At 53.5% G+C, this 20,829-nt stretch overlaps 1 protein-coding gene across 3 annotated transcripts in view; it reads left to right on the forward strand.

Annotated features, from left to right (window-relative positions):
* The window catches only part of HS1BP3 (HCLS1 binding protein 3), a 35,671-nt gene that overhangs the window by 5,293 nt on the left and 9,549 nt on the right, over positions 1-20,829 (forward strand). For all 3 annotated transcript variants that reach the window (XM_067703612.1, XM_067703613.1, XM_067703614.1), the window contains exons 3-4: positions 8,234-8,441; positions 10,579-10,798. In XM_067703612.1, the coding sequence (XP_067559713.1) occupies positions 8,234-8,441; positions 10,579-10,798 (428 nt within the window). The remainder of the gene's footprint in view (positions 1-8,233; positions 8,442-10,578; positions 10,799-20,829) is intronic.

The following is a 20,829-nucleotide window of genomic DNA, read 5'->3' on the forward strand; positions in this document are numbered from 1 at the left end:
GAGCTGGGTTTTGAAGAGCAGGTGGAGACATCAGCATTACTGCGGATGAGACCCTCCCTTTCTCACTCCCCTTCAGTCTACAGCCAGTGAAACATCCCAAACAGTCTCGCACATCTGTCCATCTAGAGGTGGGCGGACTGGAACATACAACGGAGGCGGAACTGAGGTGGTGTGTGCAGTCCCAGATCCCCGGCCCCGGAGACCGAGCCCGTGGCCCCAGAGAACCCAGCCGCATCAGGGAGGCGGCACGCACAACGCCAGCCTCCGGGCCTCAGCCGCGCCTGCAGCCACAGGGGACTGGGCAGCAGGGCCTGCAACACCGTCCCTCCAGTTGTAGAGCTGCCCACAAGTCTGGCCCCCTCTCCCCGACCCACAGTGGCGGCATCCCTAAACCTGACAACCCCAGACATGGCAGAGGTGCCGAGACCCCAGCTCCACCCCGTGCAGTGGAAGCAGACCTGTGACTCAAGATTCTGGACACAGCAGAAGTGCCCACCACCCCACTGACCCGGGCAGCAACAACAGTGACAGCAGCAACCATGGAGACACAAGCAGTGACAATGCGGGCACCAGGCAACACCTCTGACAAGGGCAGTGGAGGCTGGAAAGTGCCCATCCTCTAATATAACCAGAGGCAGCTCAGGTAAGAGAAACCAAAAACTTGTGCTGTAGCGCCACCTAAGGGAAAAGAAAAGAAAACAAAAGCCTCTAACCTGTTGAATAGTTGGAATGAAGTTTAAAAAAAAAAAAGCTTTACCTAAAGAAGAAAGGTGTTTGCTGCTTCATGTGTACCAGCAGAGGAACAACTCATCAGGCACCATAAAGAACCACAGTAACACTGTATCACAAAAATAAAATGGTGATTCTCCAGAAACCAGATTTAAAGTCACAGAACAGTGCAATCTGATAGAGAATTCGAAACAACTGTCAAGAGGAAGCTCAACGGGCTATAAGAAAACTCAGAAAGGCGGTTCAGTGAATGTCAGGGTTGAAATTAATGAACAGAAGAAATACTTTACCAAAGAGACTGGAACTCTGAAAAAGAACCGAACAGAAATTCTAGATCTGAAGAACCTAGTAAGCAAGATGAAGAGTGCATCAGAAAGGATTGGAAATAGAGCAGACCATATGGAAGAGAGAATTAGCCAGTTCAAAGATAGAAATCTAGAAATGATACAGTTAGAAGAGGAGAGAAAATTAAGATCCAAAAAAAAAAAGAGAGAGAAAATTCTACGAGAATTATCGAAGTCTTTTAGGAAGGGCAACATTAGGCTAATGGGTGTCCCAGAAGCAGGAGAGAGAGATAGAGATAGAGATAGATTCAACACCCATTTATAAAACTTTCAGTAAAATGAGTATAGAAGGAATGTACCTCAGCATTAATAAAGGCCATATATGGCAAACCTACAGCTATCCCTGTAGGGTCAAGAATAAGACAAGAATTCTCACTCTCACCACTCTTTTTTTTTTTTTCCTGCCCCTTCTTTTCCCTTCCTCCCTCCAGCCCACCACGCTCCACTCACTTTCCAGTCTTATTCAACATAGTATTGGAAGTCCTAGCCACAGCAGTTAGGGAAGAAAAAGAAATAAAAGGCATGCAAATTGGAAAAGAAAAAAGTAAAGCTTTCACTGTTTGTGAATGACATGATTTTATATATAGAAAACCCTAAAGATGCCACCAAAAACTATTAGAAATAATAAATGAATACAGTAAAGTTGCAGGGCACAAAATCAACACACAGAAATCTGTTGTGGACTTCCCTGGTGGCGCAGTGGTTAAGAATCTGCCTGCCAATGCAGGGGACACGGGTTCAAGCCCTGGTCTGGGAAGATCCCACATGCCGCAGAGCAACTAAGCCCGTGAGCCACAACTACTGAGCCTGTACTCTAGAGCCCACGAGCCACAACTACTGAGCCTGTGAGCCACAACTGCTGAGCCCGTGAGCCACAACTACTGAGCCTGTGTGCCACAACTACTGAAGCCCACGTGCCTAGAGCCCATGCCCTGCAACAAGAGAAGCCACCACAGTGAGAAGCCCATGCACTGCAACGAAGAGTAGCCCCCGTTCACCGCAACTAGAGAAAGCCCACGTGCAGCAACGAAGACCCAACGCAGCCAAAAATAAATAGATAAATAAATTTATTTTTAAAAAAAGTCAGTTGTGTTTCTGTGTGCTGACAATGAGTGAGCAGAAAGAGAGTTAAGAAAACAATCCCATTTACAGCCACCACAGCAACAACAAATGCCCAGGAATAAATTTAACCAAGTACACTGAAAACTATAAGACATTGTTGAAAGAAATTGAAGAAGACACAAACAAATGGAAAGATATTCCATGCTCATGGATTGGGAAAATTAACATTGTTAAAATGTCCATATTACCTAAAGCAATCAACAGATTCAATGCAATCTCTACCAAAATCCCAAGGACATTTTTCACAGAAATAGAACCAAAAAATCTAAAATTTATATGGAACCACAAAAGACCCTGAATAGTCCAAGAAATCTTTTTCCTTGGGAAAAAAGAACAAAGCTGGAGGTATCACACTCCCTGATTTCAAACTGTATTACAAAGCTGTAGTAATCAAAACATCATGGTGTTGACAGAAAAACAAATACATAGATCAATGGAACAGAATTGAGAGCCCAGAAATAAATCCATACAAATGGACAATTAATTTAAGACAAAAGGAGCAGAGAACATACAATGAAGAAAGGATAGTCTCTTCAATAGATGGTTTTGGGTAAACTGAACAGCCACATGCAGAAAATGAAAGTAGACGCTATCTCACACCATACATAAAAGTCAACTCAAAATGAATTAAAGACTTGAATGTAAGACCCAAACCATAAACTCTCAGAAGAAAACATAGGCAGGATTAGCTTTGACACCAGTCTTAGCAATATCTTTCTGTATATGTCTCCTCAGGCACGGAAAACAAAAAGCAAAACTAATCAAATGGGACTACAGCAAACTAAAAAGCTTCTTCACAGCAAAGAGAGCCATCAGCAAAGCAAAATAACAAGCTTCCGAATGGGAGAAGATAAAACTCATATATCCGATATTACGCATTTTAATAGTATCCAAAATATGTAAAGGACTCATAGAATTCAACAACAAAAACCCAAACAATCCAAGTTAAAAATGGGCAGAGGAGCTGAATAGACATTTTTACAAAGAAGACATACAGATGGCCAATAGGCACATGAAAAGATGCTCAACATCACTAATTATTAGGGAAATGCCAGTTAGCTATCGCTTCACTCCTGTTAGAATGGCAATTATCAAAAAGGTAAGAAATGACAAATGTTGATGAGGGTGTGGAGAAAAGGGAACCCCCTCCAACACTGTTCGTGGGAATGTAAATTGGTGCAGCCACTATGGAAAATAGTATGGAGAGTCCTTAAAAAATTAAAAATAGGGAATTCCCTGGCAGCCCAGTGGTTAGGACTGCACGCTCTCACTGCCAAGGGCCCGGGTTTAATCCCTGGTTGGGGAACTAAGGTCCCACAAGCCGCGTGGCGTGGCTAAAAAATAATAAATAAATAAAAATAGAGCTGCCAGATCATCCAGCAATTTCACTTCTGGGTATTTATCCAAAGATACAAAAGCAATAATTTGAAAAGATACATGCACTCCTATGTTCACGGCAGCACTGTTTACAATAGCCAAGACATGGAAACAACCTAAGTGCCCATCAGTAGATGAACGGATAAAGAAGTTGTGGTCCTTATATACAATGGAATACTTGATGAAATCTTGCCATTTGCAGCAACACAGATGGACCTTGAGGGTATCCTATCAAGTCAGACAGAGAAAGACAAATACCGTATGATTTCACTCATGTGTGGAATATAAAAAATAAAAAAACAGAACGTGAACAAACCAAACAAAACCACGTAGATACAGAGAACAGAGTAGCGGTTGCCAGAGGGAAAGGGGCAGAGGGGAGGGTGAAATGGGTAGAGGGGATGAACTGTATGGTGATGGATAGAAACTAAACCTTTGGAGGTAAGCACACCATAGCATATACAGAAGTAGAAATGTAATGTTGTACACAGGCAACTTGTATAATGTTATAAATCAGTGTCACTGCAATAGAAAAAAACAATGAGCAGACGGAGCTAAGAACAGCAGAAGGGGAGAAGGGTGCCCCAGGCAGAAGGCACAGCCTGAGCAAAGGCACAGAGGCTAGAAACAGGGTATCATGTGGGGAGCTGTGAGCGGCTGAGTATCGTCCTGGATGAAGTGGGAGAAGAGGAGGGTGATAGCGGGCAGCGTCCAGGTCATAGAGGGCGTGCAGGGGGCCCGACCTGTCTGGCAGTCAAGCAGGAGCTTTAAGCAGTGGAATGACATGGTCCTGTTGTCTCTCACTGCCTGCCTGGTGGAGAGTGGAGTTGGATTGGAAGGAACAGGGCAGAGGACAGGGAGCTCAGTGAGGAGGCTGGTAGAGAAACGCCTGGGGCCGGGGGGCAGGCCAGCGGTGGGTGTACAGGAGGGAGGGAGAGCGTTGAAAGGATTTCCAAGGTGACATGCACATAATTAACTGGCTGATTGTTTCTACCCACTGAGATAAAGGGCTCCAGCGGAGGGAGAGGCAGGTGGAAGGAGGACGTTTCCAGTGTGAAGTGTTTGCCTGATGGATACATGAGGTTGGAACTCGGGGCCTCGGGGCGGGGGCGGGCCCAAGGGGCTGCTTTGGGAGGCATCAGCTTGCAGTGATGCTGAAAGGCTGGGAGCAGATGAAGTTGCCCAGAGAGTGGATGTGGGCGTGGAGGTTCTGGCTGAGGAGGAAAGCCTGGGGACGCTAGCACCTCGGGACAGTCAGGGAGAAGAAGCCGAGGCCGAGGGAAGAGAGGAGGCTCAGGGGCTTGAGAATTTCAGGAGGGGGCAAGACCACAAACTCACCCATTTAGTATTTACCTTTGGCTTCTTGTGAAAAGGTCTGGAGACGTGCCCAGGAGAGACGGGCCACGGGATTGTGAGAGAAAGTTAAAATGAGCAAGGGTCCTGTGGGTCAGAGCAGAGCAACCGGCTGGTTTGTTCTGCGTCTCCTGGCAGCCAAGACAGAAAGGCAAGGAGCGAGTTACCCAGGCCTGGGGACCTATCAGAAGAGACACAAGATTCTTTTTTTCTTTGTGTTTAAATTTCTGTTATAATTTCTAATATGGGAAGTAGCAATAACTACAGCTTGCATAAACAAAAGTTCTTTGGGGTCCTCAATAAATTTTTTTTTTTTTTTTTTTTTTTGCGGTACGCGGGCCTCTCACTGTTGTGGCCTGTCCCATTGCGGAGCACAGGCTCCGGACGCGCAGGCTCAGCGGCCATGGCTCACAGGCCCAGCCGCTCCGCGGCATGTGGGATCCTCCCGGACCGGGGCACGAACCCGTGTCCCCTGCATCAGCAGGCGGACTCTCAACCACTGCGCCACCAGGGAAGCCCTCAATAAATTTTTAATGGAATCTTGATACTAAAATGTTTAGGATCACCTGGATGAGGTAATAAATCCCCATTAAAAAAGAGAAAGTCAAACCCCATTATCAGAAGAGAATAAGAAGGATGGATTTAAGATTGAAATGAACGAGTCAATGTTGTAGTTACAGGAAGAGAGAATTCAGAAAGAGAAAAAAGATGTTTTTAGTAAGATTAAGAAAAAACATAATGTTTTAGGCAAAAGATCCATATGGCTATGCACCCTTTTAACTTCATCAAACAAGGCCATCTGTTTCCCAGAGGTCACTACCAGCTCGCAGACAGTGTAATGCCCCTGTTTCCTGTGCTCATTTATACTTGGTGGTGTCTGACATTTTGATTTTGTGAATCTTGTATTGGTAGGTGTTAGCCCACCTTTCCTTGATTACTAATGCGATTGAATATCTTCTCAAATGTTTGTGAAACATTGTTTCTTCCATGGAATTCCTTCTGAACCATTGGCTGTCTTTTTCTTACTATGTATAGGAATTCTTTATATATTCTTTATATTTATTGCATGACAAATATCCTTTTCCGGTTTGGAGACACCAGCTTCTAAGTGATCAAAGTTTATGGCACAGTTCTTTCGTTAAGAGACATTCAGCACATCCTGGAAAGTGTCTAACAGAGTGTGATGGTTTTCGTTTGCTTCTTGGACAGACTCTTGTTGAGAACCAAGGTGTAATGTAATGGCAGGTGATGGTTCTGGGTCTGCTTTGTTCTACTGGGTGATTTGCAGCTCCTGGTAATCTGACTTGACCCAGATGGAGCTCAATGCACCCATGTTTTTCAGGGACAGGAGCAAAGAGGAAAATATCTGAGACCCAAGTCTGTGGGCGAGACAGAGAGGCAGCACTCGGGGGCCCTTGATAAGGTGCTGGCTGGCCTTATGAGCGAGGGTGTGAGGGGATTTCTTTGACACCTGCATGTGTCACACCAGTGCCGCTTTCTCCTGACCAGTGACTCCCTTGCCTTGCCCTGCGGGTAGCTGTGTGCACAGGTGCCTGTGCGTGGAGGTTCTTCCCAAACATTTTGAACCACCTGCAAGGGCAAAGAACGCGTTGACTCCCTGTGAGGTCTAGGGGTGTAACCTCACACCTGAACTTTCTTTGAAGTTTCACGATTTAGCTTTAAAAAACTAATGAGCATTTTGCTTTCTACTCCTCAAAAGGAGTAGAAGCCCGTGCTTTGGAACACTGGTGAATGTGGGCCCTGCGTGGGGTGGCACCCAAGACTTAAAGCTCCCCGGCTGCCTATGCTGCCAGTGCCCTGGAGACCCACAGCTCCCAGAAGCGGGGCCCTGGTGGGTCGGGTGGCCAGGCCTGCATGGAGCAGTGAGGCCAGCAGAGGGCGCTCCGCCCCCACCTGGTGGAGTCTCGGGTTCTCGGGACCACTAGGAGTTGGGAGCCTGCGTCACTTTTGTGAAAGGACGCTCTTACCTTTCCTTGAGAGCTGTTCTCAGGAAAGCTCCCGAGCAAGGCTCTGTGTTGACAACTGCAGGCCACAGTCCCCTGTCCCAGATAACTCCCCAGGGGGGGTTCCTGAAGTCCCCCAGTGCCCCAGCCACCTGCCAGCATCTGGAACCCTCACGGGCTGGGGGCTCTGAGGGTGATGCTGCGTGCTCCAGCAGAGCTGTGTGATGGGACTGCCAGGTGTCCCTTGTCTGAACGCGTGCAGACGCCTCACAGCCCATCAGCTACACCAGTGCTTCATTGGTGTGCTGTGTGCATGGCCCTGGCTTGGGAGAAGTGGGAATATCTGTCTTCGTAATCGATGCTCCCACGGAGGAGTTAGGGAGACTGGCCAAACATGCGGGGAGAGCACAGAGGAGTCTAAGACAAGGGAGGATGCTGGGCTGTAGGTGGGGCGTGGCGTGGAGCGAGTGACTCTTCTCTGAGCGCCTGTGTTGGCTTATATAGACCACAGTGATGGCATCGACGCGCTGTGCTACCGCTGCTCCCTTAACTGGAGGCCTGGAGCCTCGGGGGCAGAGACCACACTGTGTGCTCATACAGAGTAAACGCACAGCAAGAGCTTGACAGTGAGTGGACGAGCCCTAAGCTGCGGCGGGAGTTCTGGGGAAAGATGGAGAGGCTGTAGCAGGCAGCCCTCAGCTCTGCAGGAAGCCAGGTACCCCAGGATGACTCTGACGGCCGAGGACCACCTTCCAGCGGACCCCCTGGCCAGCTTCCCCAGGGTCCTGGTGTGCAGTGGGCTTCTGGCTGGCACCAGGGCCAGAAACCAGCTTTGCAGTGTCTGGTTCTCCACCACCTGCGCACTGTAAGGTGTGGCCTTGTCAGAGGCAGCTGCTAGTTCACGGGATAATGACCCTGCAAGACGCTGACCCGTTGTTGCAGGAAGATGACCTAACAACGGCCAGACCGTGAGGTCACCCTGCTAATGCACTGAAGGCCCGGAATGGAGGTATAAGTCACGGCCACCTGCAGGCCAGGTCTCTGTATCAAGTGTCTCTACCCAGACCTGTGATGGTGCCTGGAACCTGCCACGATTGCATCTTTCCTTTGGGCCGCTAGGACTTTCAGGATTAGCACCCAGCGTTGACCAGGAGGCCTAGGAAGTGGAGCCTGAGGCAGAGAGCTGGGCGGAGGGTCCCGAGGGAGGCACAGCCTCCTGGGGCCGGTCCTAGGGGAGGACTCTCCCAAGAGCCCGGCGCCCTCGGGACCTCTCTTGGGGCCGGAAGAGCGGCCTTCTCTCCTTCCCCTCTTCACTCAGGGAACCACGTGCTCCTCTCATTCCAGGTCTCCAGAAAGTACAGTGACATCGAGGAGTTTTACCAGAAACTCAGCAGTCGTTACCCAGCGGCCAGCCTTCCCCCGCTCCCCAGGAAGGTGCTCTTTGTTGGGGAGTGTGACATCCGGGAGAGGAGAGCCATGTTCGATGAGATCCTGCGCTGCGTCTCGAAGGATGCTGAGTTGGCAGGCAGCCCTGAGCTGCTAGAATTCTTAGGTACGGGAGGCTCTTTCTCAAATTCCTGAGGTCTCTGCTGGCCCAGAACTAGGCCTCCCTGCCCTGGCTTGGCGGGAGGGGGGTCCACATACCCCCTGCAGCCCAGAAGCTTCAGCCAGGCTGTTGAGGCCCATGGGCCTTACTGCCGTGCTTGGGCCGGGGTGGTGGGTGGAAGAGGCCTGGGACCCAGCCCTGGAGGACTGACCATCTGGGTGCTGGATGGGGCTCACCCAGGGCCCTTCTCCGTAGTCTAAGCCCAGCCACTCCCCGCCTAGCCAGCCCCCTCCAGAGCTCCCCCCACCCGTACACACGCCTCCGCCTCCCACCAGCCAGGCCTGAGGGCCTGCAAAGTCTGGAGAAGGCTGTGCTCCCACAGCCAGGCTGGTGCCCTGGTCCCTGGGGACACCTCGCTCAGCTGGTACCCCTCACCGAGAGGTTTGGAGCGTGGCTCCAGGCAGCCCCTCCCACCCAGTGATGGGAACCTCGAGTACTTTCAGTCCAGGTCCTGCGGCCTCCTGTCTTCCCGCTAGTCCTGTCTGTCGGATGGGAGTCGCCCGGCTAACAGGTGCTGGTGAGAGTCACATGTGCAGAGCTCGCCACACAGGAGGCGCTGTAGAAGCGATGGCTAACGTCTCACCCCCACTCACACCTACTGGACTCAGAACGCTGCGGGCGTGTCCCCGTCCTGCGTGGGGAGGGCTCCCATCCGGGGGTGCGGGGCACTCACCGCATTTAACTCTTTTCCCGAGTACCGTGAATCTCCTAGTTTCCCAAGACAGATGGGAATTTTTCAGAAGAAAATTAACAGGAAATAAACCAATTTTGAAAAAAAACCATGTGGGGAAATAAAAGTGGAACGGGTGAGCGCACGGAAAGCCGAGCCTGGTGAGACTGCAGCACCGGTTTTCTTCTCTCCTTTCCCACGCCCCCCACAAGGGTCTTCGGGCTGGGGTCTCTCCGGCCCTCCTGTTTACTGAGGTCACAGCCCTCCGCCCTTTGCCTCTCTCTGGGTCTGCGTTGACTGTAGGAAGGGGGCCCCAGCCTATCTGTAGCTGGAAGAAACTCCCCATCTCCTGGCCCTCTGTGTTACGGGGAAGCAGGATAGGATGGTCTGACTTTCCTAGCCTCTCTGTGCCTCAGTTTCCTTATCTGTAAGATGGAGGAACAGATAGGATCTCTCACGTGGGATTTTTGCCATATTTAAATGAATCTGTACCTGTAAAACTTTTTATTACATGATGCTTATTCCATGAAATTGACGGTTCATGAGATTTTGAATGGGATTTTTACATTTGTCCTAATAAAATAACAGAGCGTAATATAATGCAACATAGTCATTGTCACTCAGTTCTACATACTGTGTCAGCATACATATCACATCCTATGTGCCAGGCACTCTGGGGCATATAGGTGGCTTCTTTACCCACAGGGTCATATACTTTGTAAGTAACTGCTTTCAAAAATACACTATTCAGTAAACTACTTAGATAGAGATAAACAAGTAGTCTAAACCCACGCTTCTCAAACCATTGTGGGGAAGGACTAACTTTTTTATTCCCAGTATGTCACAAACAGCATTCCAAGGTACTGTGGAAGTTTCTGGATGCTTGCTCCGCCTTTCTGTAGTTACCTTTTTGTGGACACCCGCCTATGGACCACACTTTGAGAAGCACTTATGTAAGCCAGTTCGTAGTGAAGCCATCACAGTGCGTTCTCGAATCTTCCATGTGCTCGCGGAGCAGTCACTGAGTTCCTAGTCTAATCACCCAGACCCTCGGAGCAAGTCTCCAACCGTGGTTGGCAGAGCTCCCCGATGGGCTCCGCAACTGCAAAGCATTTCTGGAACTGTTCTGTGGGAACCCACGTACACTGGCTGGCTTCTGCCATCAGCCCGTGGACTGTAGCCTGTCGTCCCAACAGGCCCTGGGCTGCAGAGGTTCAGGAACTGCTCCCTCTGTCCCTCTGTCTTCTCCACCCCAGGCTTTGCTACCCCCATCCAGACCCACCATCCTGGTCCCAGGACGCTGCAGGAAGCCCCCAGCCTCGGGTGCTGGCACTGGAGCTTGCGCGCCGGGAAGTGCTTCCTCGCGTCCCCCCGGCGGTGGGTGTCAGGCGCCCTCTCTGTCTCCCTCCACAGGTACCAGATCCCCCGGGGCTGCGGATCTCAGCAGCAGAGATTTCTCTGTCCTGGACACAGACAGCCAAGGGGGGGACGACGGGGATGCTTTCGACTTCTTCCAGCAGCAGGATCGAGTGGAGGGTGAGGGTCTCCCCACGCTGGACCAGAAGGGGCAGGATGCAGGGAAGTCCTCAGAGGACGAGGCAGAGGAGGCCCTGGACCCTCTGGGCATCATGCGGTACGTCTCCTCTTCTGGGTGCCCCCCCCCCCCGTCTGGTCTGTCTTTCTCCAGGCTCCTCCCTCCCTCCTGGGAGTCTGAGAAAACCGGTATCCCTGGGTTATTGCCCCTAGGGGCCTGGTACTCAGGGAACTGGCTCTCTGCTCGTCCCAACATCACCTGGGTCTTTGGGGCTCAGCCCAGGTATCTCCTGCCCCTCCCTGCTCACAGGGTGGCCCCCCACCCCCCAGTTCTGCACTGAGACCAGGCAGGGCTGCCCCCACCCCTGGCAGTTCAGCACCCCAGGAGGCCTGGGTTCTCAGTCCAGCTCGTCGCTGACAGCCTGTGACTCGTGATGCGTGACTGGAGCTCCCTGGGCCGCGTCCCGCTGCCCTGGGGACAGGGCTGTGTACCTTGGCCCTGCCTCCCCAAGGTGGTTGTAAGGCTTGGGGGGGACTGGTGACCCCTAAGCTGCTGACTGTGATGGAAGGAGGTAGAGTGAGCCCCAGGGTAGACTGTGTCCCCTTTACACGCGCACACTTGCACACACACGTACACACACACATACACCGGAGAAGAAGAGGCAACTAGCTGTGGTCTTGATGGCCCCTTGGTGTCCTGATTCTGTCACCTTCCTGTTCCTTCTCCTTTCCTGTCCCTCTGCCTGCCTTTAGCCAATCAGTGAGCTGCTCCTGAGCCCCCATTGGGGGAGCACCCTGAGCTGGGGGAGGGGCTGCAGGCTAGATGAGACCGGAGAGCCAGACCCCAGGCTCCCCAGGCCCCTCCGATGGGCACAGGCTGAGGCGTTGGGCAGGACCTCCCGACCAGAAGGAGATGAGGGGGAGCCCGACAGACGCAGCCCGCCTCCCAGGACCCTCACTTCTTGGCCCGAATGAGCAAGAAACAAGGTGGGAACTGCTGATTTTGAGCACCTAATACGCGCCTGGCATTGTACTTTGCACTTTGTCTACTGTGTCTCATTGACAGCCTGCCCCGCAAACAGCTGTTAGTATGCCATTGGACAGATTAAAGAAACTGACGTCTGCAGAGGCCAGGTGCCTTGCCCGAGGTCAGGCGGCTTGGTGGCTAATGGTACTGGCGTTCCAACCGAGCTCAGGGTCCTGTCCTGGACTGCGGAGCCAGACTCCCTGGACCAGAATCCCGGCAATTTACCCCTTTCCTTCAGTTTTCTGCAAGGAAAGCAGGATAATGATAGCACCCATCTTTTGCGGCTCTCATGAAAATTAAGTGAGTTAGACGTCACGGCCCCATCGTTCTGCCCCACCACCTCTGCAGAGGTGGACAGACCACAGACCCAGTGACATTCTCTCTGCCTGTCTCGCAGGTCCTGTTCCAGAAAGAAATTAGAGCCAAAGAGAAATCAGGCAGGGACAAGTTCAACTTAAACAGCGTGAAAAATACAGTCGAGAGAGCACTGCCCACCACCCGCAGGCCTTCCTCTCCTAGTGGGGTGTGTGAGGGTGGGCACATGAGGACATATGGCTGCAGGGTCGACGTGAGACCAGCCTGGAGGGGACGAGGAGTCAGACTTGGGAAAGATCCCAGGCGCTCGGGGAGACGGGGGCCGGAGCCGGAGGTCCTGCCGCTCCTTGGTGCCAGGTGTCAGGCCCTTCCAGCACCTCCCACCCCCGCTGGCCTTGTCCTAGGAGGGGGTCAGCGGCCTGTGGGAGTGACTGCGAGGTTATGTCGGGAGAAGTTCGTAATAGCCGCTCGTTATCAGCCTTGTGCGACCCGAGGGCCTTGTTGGGCTGTATTTGTTTGAACTCAGCCTCTCTGTTATTCTGAGTAACCACATGTTACTTGCTGCCAGACTGCTATGGGCTTGCGTGGTTTGTGCCAGCCTCTGGCTAAAGGACGTGCTTAGCAAAGCAGCTCCTTTTTTGGGTAGGAAAACGCTCTTTGGGGTTGGCAAGGGCCGCCTTTAATTCCCTGCTTACTCCAGTAGCAGATGGTTGGGTGAGGTGCTGGCTGTCTGGGGACCCCCTGCGCCCCAGCACCATCCCCAGCTCTGCACTCGGGGGGCCTCCTTTCTGAATCCGAGGAGAGCTGAGCACCTAAAAGGGATCCCGGAGGCTTTTGACCTTCTGCCGGTCTTTCTTTTAATACCGATGTGACAATAGTCAGTGCTGTCGTCTCCACTGGGAATAATAACAACTAACATTTTCTGAGAGTTTATTAAATGCCAGGAACTGATTAGCATTTACATGAATAGATATTTTCTATTCTATTTCTTTTTTTTTTTAAGGGTCATGACTCAACCAAATTGCTTTCCATATCCACCGTGGGTCTGGTTTGGGAAATGGTGCCCTAGGAAGCGGGTTCTGGCGTCGGGCTCGTTCTGTGTGTGAGGAAGCTGTCATTTGGAGTCCAGTAGCTCATCCAAATTCATCCAGCCCCAGATGGCAGTCAGGACTTGGTGTCACCTCCCTGCCCTGTCCCCGGATCCCAGTCTCCCAGCAGATTGGGAGGCAGGCAGGGCCCTAGGATTATACCCCCTTCAGAGATGGGAAAATTGAGGACAGAGTTGCGCGGGGACTTGGCTAGTGCCTCGTGTGTGGCAGGGCCCTCCCTTGAAGTGAGGGTGTCCCCTTGGCCTCTCGTGGGACACCCAGGTGGGCCTGTTGACTTCTTTGTACAAGGCTGCCTACCCGACCCTCTGGTGAGGAACATTCTGTTCTTTGCAGGAGACTTATGCTTGGCCTGCATATTTCTCCATCCTGTGCCCTCAGTTCCTCTGCGGCTGCGGCTGCGGCTGCGGCATCCTTGCTCTCCCAGCCCCCCACCTCCCTGAGCGCCCATCTGGGCCGGATGCCGGCCTTCCCCAAGCGGCCACGTTTCCAGGCGGCAGGCGCTGGCCCTTCCTGCCGTGGCCGCGCCGGGGCGCTGTTTCTCCACTGTGGGGTTGCTGGACGGGTGGGGGCCACGGCACAAAGCCTGGCTTTCCTTTGTCTGTAAAACCTGGTTTTGATTAGGGAAGGACGCACTGCTGCACGCTTAGAAAGTGCCTCAGGATAGACAAAGCCCTCACCGCCTCCAAATCCCACGCTGCCACGCTCCTCTTTTCGGAATTTTTGTGTGTCCCTGTCCCGGCCAGTCCATGTAACTGCAGACATAGTACACATGCCTTTTTACACTCCGCTCTTGCACTTTATGTCCTCACGATCGGTTTCCATGTGGAACACAGTTTTCATGTTTAACTTTCTATTTTAGAGACTTCACAGTCCTGAGAAAGGTGAAGTTCTCCCATAATAGTTTTGCCTTCTGCTGGAAATACTCTGCGAGGAACATTTTAAATTGTAACTCAAATGATGTATGATTAGTGTAGAAATATTGCAAACACCGCTAAAAGCCCTTTCATCATGAAAGGTGTACACTTTTGGATATTCACGTTTTACTACCGAAATGGAACTGCGTTATGTGCGCCATTCCATAATTTGCTTTTTTTCAGCTTACATACTGGGTTTTTCCGGATCAGTAAATAGACTTGTACATTCTTAACTTGGTGCTAGCCCATCAGGCTGATGTGCTGTAAATGGCATTCCCAGGCCCCCGCTGGGGGACACTGTGGTGTTTTCCATAGGTTTTTGCTATTACAGGCAATGAAAGAACTTGTTCGTGTATGGAGTGTTTATTCTGTTGAGCTTTCCCCCCAGTCACCTGACCCAGAACAAGGTCCTAAAAGCTTCTGCTGGGGGTCTTGGTTGTGCCTCTCCAGTGAAGGGGTCTTTAAGGACTTAATTCCCCTGTGTTGGGAAGTCCTCCCTGCTTTTCCAAACCCTGCCCATCCACAAGGCCCGCTGCCCCCTCCTCTTCCCCCAGTGTCCAGGGAGCTCCGCAACCTCCAGGCCCCAGGTCCCTGAGGACCCTCAGCTTCCCAAGGGGCAGGCTGGCTCCTGCAGGATCACGCTTTCCTGTAAGACTGGGCTTCCTGCTGTCTGCTCCAAGGAGGGGGAGCCAGCACCCGGGGCCCTGTGCCGTGGCCTCAAGTGGTGAAGCTGGACGTTTCTCTGGAACGTGAATCATGTGTTTTGTCATAAATATTTATACAGATTTTGCTATATCTTTCCTAAAATAACCGTATGTGTTTTAGTATAAAAATACCTTGCTTCCTTTATTCGGATGGAACTGCTACTCTGGGATCATTCTGTGGTTCTGAAGACTTCCGGCACGCTGCCAGGTGCCCCCAGATCTACTAACCCAAGATTTACTTATTTTCCCCCCAGCTTTATTGAGATAAAATTGCCATGTGACGTGTGTAAGGTTAAGGTGCACCATGTGATGACGCGATGCACCTACGTAGTGTGAAATGATTACCACAATAAGGTCAGCCATCGCCTCACCACCGTTTCCAAGATAGAGAAGCGAGGCGACCCCCAAGGACAGGAGCTCTGCAGGGACAGCTTGGCCTCACCCCGCCTCACGAGGGGCCCCAGGAGCTGCTCCTCCTCGGACGCCTCTTGCTAAGTATCCCGGCTGTCCCTTTTGGGCTTACGGCCCCTTTAGGGTTCCAGCCCCCACCTAGGAGAGCAGAGCCCGGCTGGGAATTCTGCACCACCTGGAGCTGGTTAGAAATGCAGGTTCCACCTCAGGCTCCCTCGAACCTGGACGGGGCCCAAGAACCTGTGTTTTAACGAGCTCTTGGCACGCTCCACAGGCAAATTCCTGCTTGAGGAGCCCCCCAAACCGAGCTCAGCAGAAGTCTGGGAGAAGCAGGAGGACAGTGATGCAGAGAGCAGGTGCACCAGCCGCAAGGCTCTGCCACTCACAGGGGTTCCAGTAGGCGGGCTCGGGGAGGCCTTTCCTGTTACTCTCAGCCCCCGGCCCACCACTGTCTCTCGGGTCTCCCTCTCTGGTCTCCTGCTGGAGGGCCGTTCTTCCTATCGCTCTCGGGGCTGTGAGCCAGGGCTGGCGGCCTCGCGCTGTACCTCCACGCACAGCACTTAGCCTCGGCCGTCCTGGGTCCAAACAAGGAGCGTGCAGGGGGCACAGTGGGCCCCTTCGTCTCACCCTAGAGCTGTCACGGTGGTTGCAGCATCAGCTACCGTTAGGGGTGACCACAGCACCCCCTACAGGCATGGGTTTCCCCATCCACGGCAGTGCACAGAGTCTGTCCTGAGTGAATAGAAGTGTCAGGGACAAACACATGGAACAGTGCCTTCCACTTTTCTAACTGAGTAGCAAGACGCTTTGGTTCTAGAGAAATCTCATACAGGACCCTGATATATGAAACAGACAGAAGTAAAGTTGGCCGGGTTGGGACAGGAGTGGGGACTGGATCTCTGCCCCTCAGCCTCAGCCCACCTCGGTGGCGGCCCTGGGCAGCTTTGCAGAAGGCCAGGGCCCCTAAGCGTGGTTTGAAGGCCACTGGATGGAAAAGCAGGAAAGCCTAAGATGTGTGGTCACCCCAGAGCAGGGCTAGCGGCTGACTGTCCCAGGTTCAAGTCCCGGCTCTGCCACTTAGCAGCCGGTGGGCCCTGGGTGGGTTGCTGAACTTCTCAAAAGCCACAGTTTCTCTCTTTGTAAATTAAAGTCCAGGCCCAGTGATTGTAAGGGTAAAACGGGATGAAGTACAGGAAATTTCCTTTGTATGATGTTAACACTATTTCAGGTTTACTTTGCTCTGAAAAAACCCTTGGGTGTTTAAAGTACACAATTGAAATGGAAAAGGCAGCTTTTCCATTTCCTGTTGTCATGCAGATATCGGCCTCGTGTGTTGTGTACACAAGGGCCTTTGCCTCCCCTCCAGCGTCTTTGTGGTTATAATTGAGGAGCCTCTCCAGGATCACACGGTCTGGGGCGTGGTCCAAGCGGGAGCTGCGTCCTCTTGACTCCTGGCCCAGGACTTACCCCATCACCCCCAGACCGAGACGCCCACCTGTGCCGGGTGCCCACTTCACAGCCCCGGTCCATTTGCTCTCCATGGCGGGTGATGTAGGGGATGGGTGTTCTTCGCCGCAAGGACCACCAGCGTCCACTGGTCACGTCAGCGTTTGGAGTGTCGTTGGGGGTATTGGAATAAACGAAGACCGCCCAGATGAGAACACGCAAAGGCCACTTATTCAGAGCAGGCCATAGCAGGGGACTTAGCCACCATCACCTGCGTTTGGGCAGAGACTCACAGGCAGGCGGGGAGCAGGAAAGATTTCTGGTGGCAGAAGGGGAAGGCTCGGGTCTGCCTGACTGCAGACTATTGGCATGCGAAAGCCAGAGGCCTAACCAGAAGTGGGGCGGCCTGCAGCCTGCGTGTTTGCTTGGGGGAGCATATTTGCCTCTGTCGCTGGACCTAATAAGCGGGAAGCAGGGTGAAGACGAGGGAAGCTGGCAGTTACCGATCAAGGCCTGGCCACTGGGGCCATAGCTGCAGAGACTGCGGTGTGGCTTCCTGGGCCGGTGGCTGCAGGTTGCGGGTTCTGTTTATATCTGGCCTGGCGGTTGCCTGTTTGTTCATACGGTCTGTCGGGGCCGCCGTGGGTGTGATCAGGGTTGGGAGTTTTGCTTTCAAGCCGGGGGTGGCAGAGCCCCTTCAGCTGGGCCGCCCTGGTTTCTTGGTGCTGCTGCCGTGGTGGGTGAGGGGCAACGTTTGGCCGCCCCTGTGCAGAGAAGGAGAAATGTCATCCCCCACAAGCTGAGAAGAGAGAGAGGTCCCTGAGGTCCTGGTCCCTCGCGGGGCGGGAAGGGTGCCCAGTGGCCTGGAGAGTCAGGCTGGGGCTGCTGAGGGTGTGACTTGTGGGAAAGGAGCAAATGATGGGCGTCCAGGGCAGCTACCTGGACTGGCCGGTTTACTTTGTAGAGCCCAGAATGGAGGCAGTTGGGACGAAACACAATGTGAGCTAGACGTCCTCAAGCAGCGCCTGTGATCACGGGCCTCTGCTTTGCCCAGCAGCGTACAGGCTCCACTTTGCACCTTCCAGATCATTCCTTGTTCCCACTGAACAGATAAGGAGACACTCAGAGAGTGAAATGACTGGCCTGGGGTCGTACACAGGTTCTCCTGCATCCCCCTCCAGGGGGTCCTCCCTCAGACCGGTCATAATGCCCCCATCCCCGGCCCTGCGGGATGTGGCCCGACTTCCCCTCAGACCCTCCCCCTCCTCCCTCCATGCACCTGCCGTCCAGTTGTTGGGCACTTGAACATACCAAGCCCTTCCCACCTCAGCGTTTTCACAGGGGTCTTCTCTCTGCCTGGAGCACAGCTTTCCCAACCCTGCTCACCCTTCCTCCAGTGCTTTCCTGAATCCCCTGGCCCAGCGAGGCTGGTGTGGGCCCACAGGGTGAATGCCTGTCCTCCGTGATTGGCGCGACTCCTGTGATCGGGTCGCGGCGGAAGCCCGTTGCCTAGCGCTGCTGCAAATCACATTGTCCTGGAATGAACATCACAAGTTCATTTACTGGCACTCCGAGAATTTTCACTAATGGGGAAAAAAAAAGAAAGTGAATTTAAGATTAAAAAGTGAAAAGTGCTGTATTTTGAAGCAGGAACGTTACACGCTTGGAAAAGAGTTGATTTCCGTGTCTGATTTAGTATCACCCTGGCTCTGAAGGTAACAGTCATGTTGTCTGTGAGTCTTGGCTTCAGAAGGATCCACCGTCTTCTGGTTAGTCTAGGAGATGCCTCTGCAACTCAAGTGCACTCAGGACCTGGGCCCTTGGTCCCCATCGGGGATCTGTCACAGGGGCAGGTGCATCCGGGAACACTGACACAAGCCCCCTGGGTGGCCGGAGGGGAGGACGTTCTCATGTCAGTCCCTGTCACCAGAGCCGCCTGAGCCCCGTGGAGCAGGGCCGCTCCTTGGCCTATCAGAGCTGTCAGCTGTGGCACCTGCCGCCTGTCACTCATGCGCGCTCCCCGCCCGCCTGCAGGATGTGGCCTGGCCTGGACATCTGTCTTCTATCAGGCACACACAGCAGGAAAGCTGACGTCTGTGCGTGCACACGCGTGTGCACTGCAGGAGCATGGTTCCATGTGCCTGCACCCGTCCAGGGACCTCCCCCCACTGCCCCCCACCCCCGACCTCCTGCAACCCGTGCTGTGCGGGAACCCGCACAAGGTCGGCAGCTGCGGTTCCGTCCATTGCAGACCCCACTGTTTGATGCTCAGTTGCCCCATCCCTGGTGACAGGAGTCTGATCGTACCAGCCTTCCTTTGGAGGAGGGAGAAGAGGGGGCATCCTTTATGGCTCCGTGCAGAGGGTGTGCTGGTGGCGGGCACGGCAGAACTGGGTGGTGTGTCCTGCGGGCACCCGGGTGGATGCAGGTGGAAAGGAGCTGAGGGGGGACAGAGGGGGCGCCAGGACCGTAGCCGTGTGTGCAGTCTGAGTCCACGTTCACACGATGTGTGAGGGAGGGGAGGGGACGGGCTTGGAGTCTGAGTGACTCACCTGACATTGAAATGCCTGTCCTGTCCCTGAGTCAGAATCTGGCACCATCCTAAACTTGTCCCTTCTGCCCACGGGTCACTTCAGCAGTCCACATTTATCAGCACTTTGCCTTCTGACGGCCTCCCTGCTCTCATTTTCCCCAGTCCGGGCCCTGGTCGTTCCTCCAGGGACCAGGAGCAAAGCTTCCACGGGGCACTGGGTTCCCGGTGGTGCCCAGTCCCATAGCCCCTCACAGATTGAGGGTCTCTCTGCCTGTGTCAGTCTTCTGCCCTCAGCCCCACAGGTCACTGCCCTCCTCTACGCCACCTCCCCTAGGAAGCCCTCGGGCTGGGTTGGCTCCTTCCTCGGGGCTCCGGCTATCACGGAATGAGTGCCCTGTGTGGTGATGACGGGTGTATGTCTGTGACCCTGCTCGGCTGTGAGCTGCTGGGGACAGTGCCAGGTCTTCCTCACCTCTGTGCCCTCATCACCCAGCACAGGTTCTTGCCCGTGGGAGGTACTTCCCAAGCGCTGGCACATAGAAGTCACTCCGAGTGAAAGGATGAGCTTTTCTTACGGGAGGGCCGAGGGGCTGCTGGAGAGACCAGCTGGGGTGCCTGCGAGATCCCTGGAGGAGGAGCCGTGGGGTGGAAGGCCTCTGTCTGAGATGATGCTGGCCGCCCCTCTCTCTTCACTCCCTTTCCCCCCATCCGTCTGTCTGTCTGTCCATCCTTGCGCCGCCCCTCCATCCATCTGTTCTTTCGTCTAATATTTATTGAGTGTCTGCTCTGGACCAGGCACACTACTGAGTCCCCAGAATTTGGGGCTAACCAGGACAGGACCCTGGGGCTTTCGGCCATCAAAGCTCCGTGTTTCTTCTTCTTCTTTGTCTCCCCTGGAGACGGGTCGGAGGTAGTCGGGGAGACGGAGGATGGCCCAGGAGGAACAGGGTGGGGTTTAGATGGTGCCTGACTGAGCAGCCCCATGGGCTGTAGAGTCGCTTTATTTCAGTTCAAGACACAGAAGATAAAAAATGTCTCCAGGGAGAAAAACAGGAACATTCATCGGATTTGAGAGGAAAACTCACATAGCAGGAAAGCCAGGCCTAATTTGTGCTCTCCGAACCAGAAGTAGGTGCAAGAAGGAAAATCGTTGAAATCTCTGCCTGGCTCCTCCAGAGATAATTAATCACGTCTGTCCGTTCACTTCCTTTGTTCTTCAGACCCTCCCTTCTCTCTGTGCTGCCTCTGATTTCTGGTTGGTGGGAAGCCCCAGCCCCTGCCCCAGGGGGCCAGTCTGCTGGGGAGGATGTGTGTGTGCCTTCCCCACGGGTGGTTTCAGAGCTGCCAGTTCCGGTTCCGAGCAGGGTGGACCTGCGGACGCTGGCTGCGAGCTCCCTGCTGGGGGCTCCCCGCCCTTCACTGTGGCAGCCCCTGCCGGGTGCAGAAGCACAGCCAGGCAAAGGGCGGCTGCGACGGGTAATTGAGGGGCAGCCGTGGGACGGAGCCCGCAGGCCCCTGGCTGGTCCAGTGGCTCCCAAACATGGCCGGTCATCAGCGTCCACAGGGACACAAGCGGCTCCCGGCGCCTGCCGCTGGGGTTCTCATTCAGCGGGTCTCGGCTGGCTATGGCCATCTCCAGCTGGCCTGCCCCGAAGGCCAGGGCCTCGTCGGT

The sequence above is a fragment of the Pseudorca crassidens genome, chromosome 14, assembly GCF_039906515.1.
Source record: "Pseudorca crassidens isolate mPseCra1 chromosome 14, mPseCra1.hap1, whole genome shotgun sequence".
Classification (NCBI taxonomy): domain Eukaryota; kingdom Metazoa; phylum Chordata; class Mammalia; order Artiodactyla; family Delphinidae; genus Pseudorca; species Pseudorca crassidens.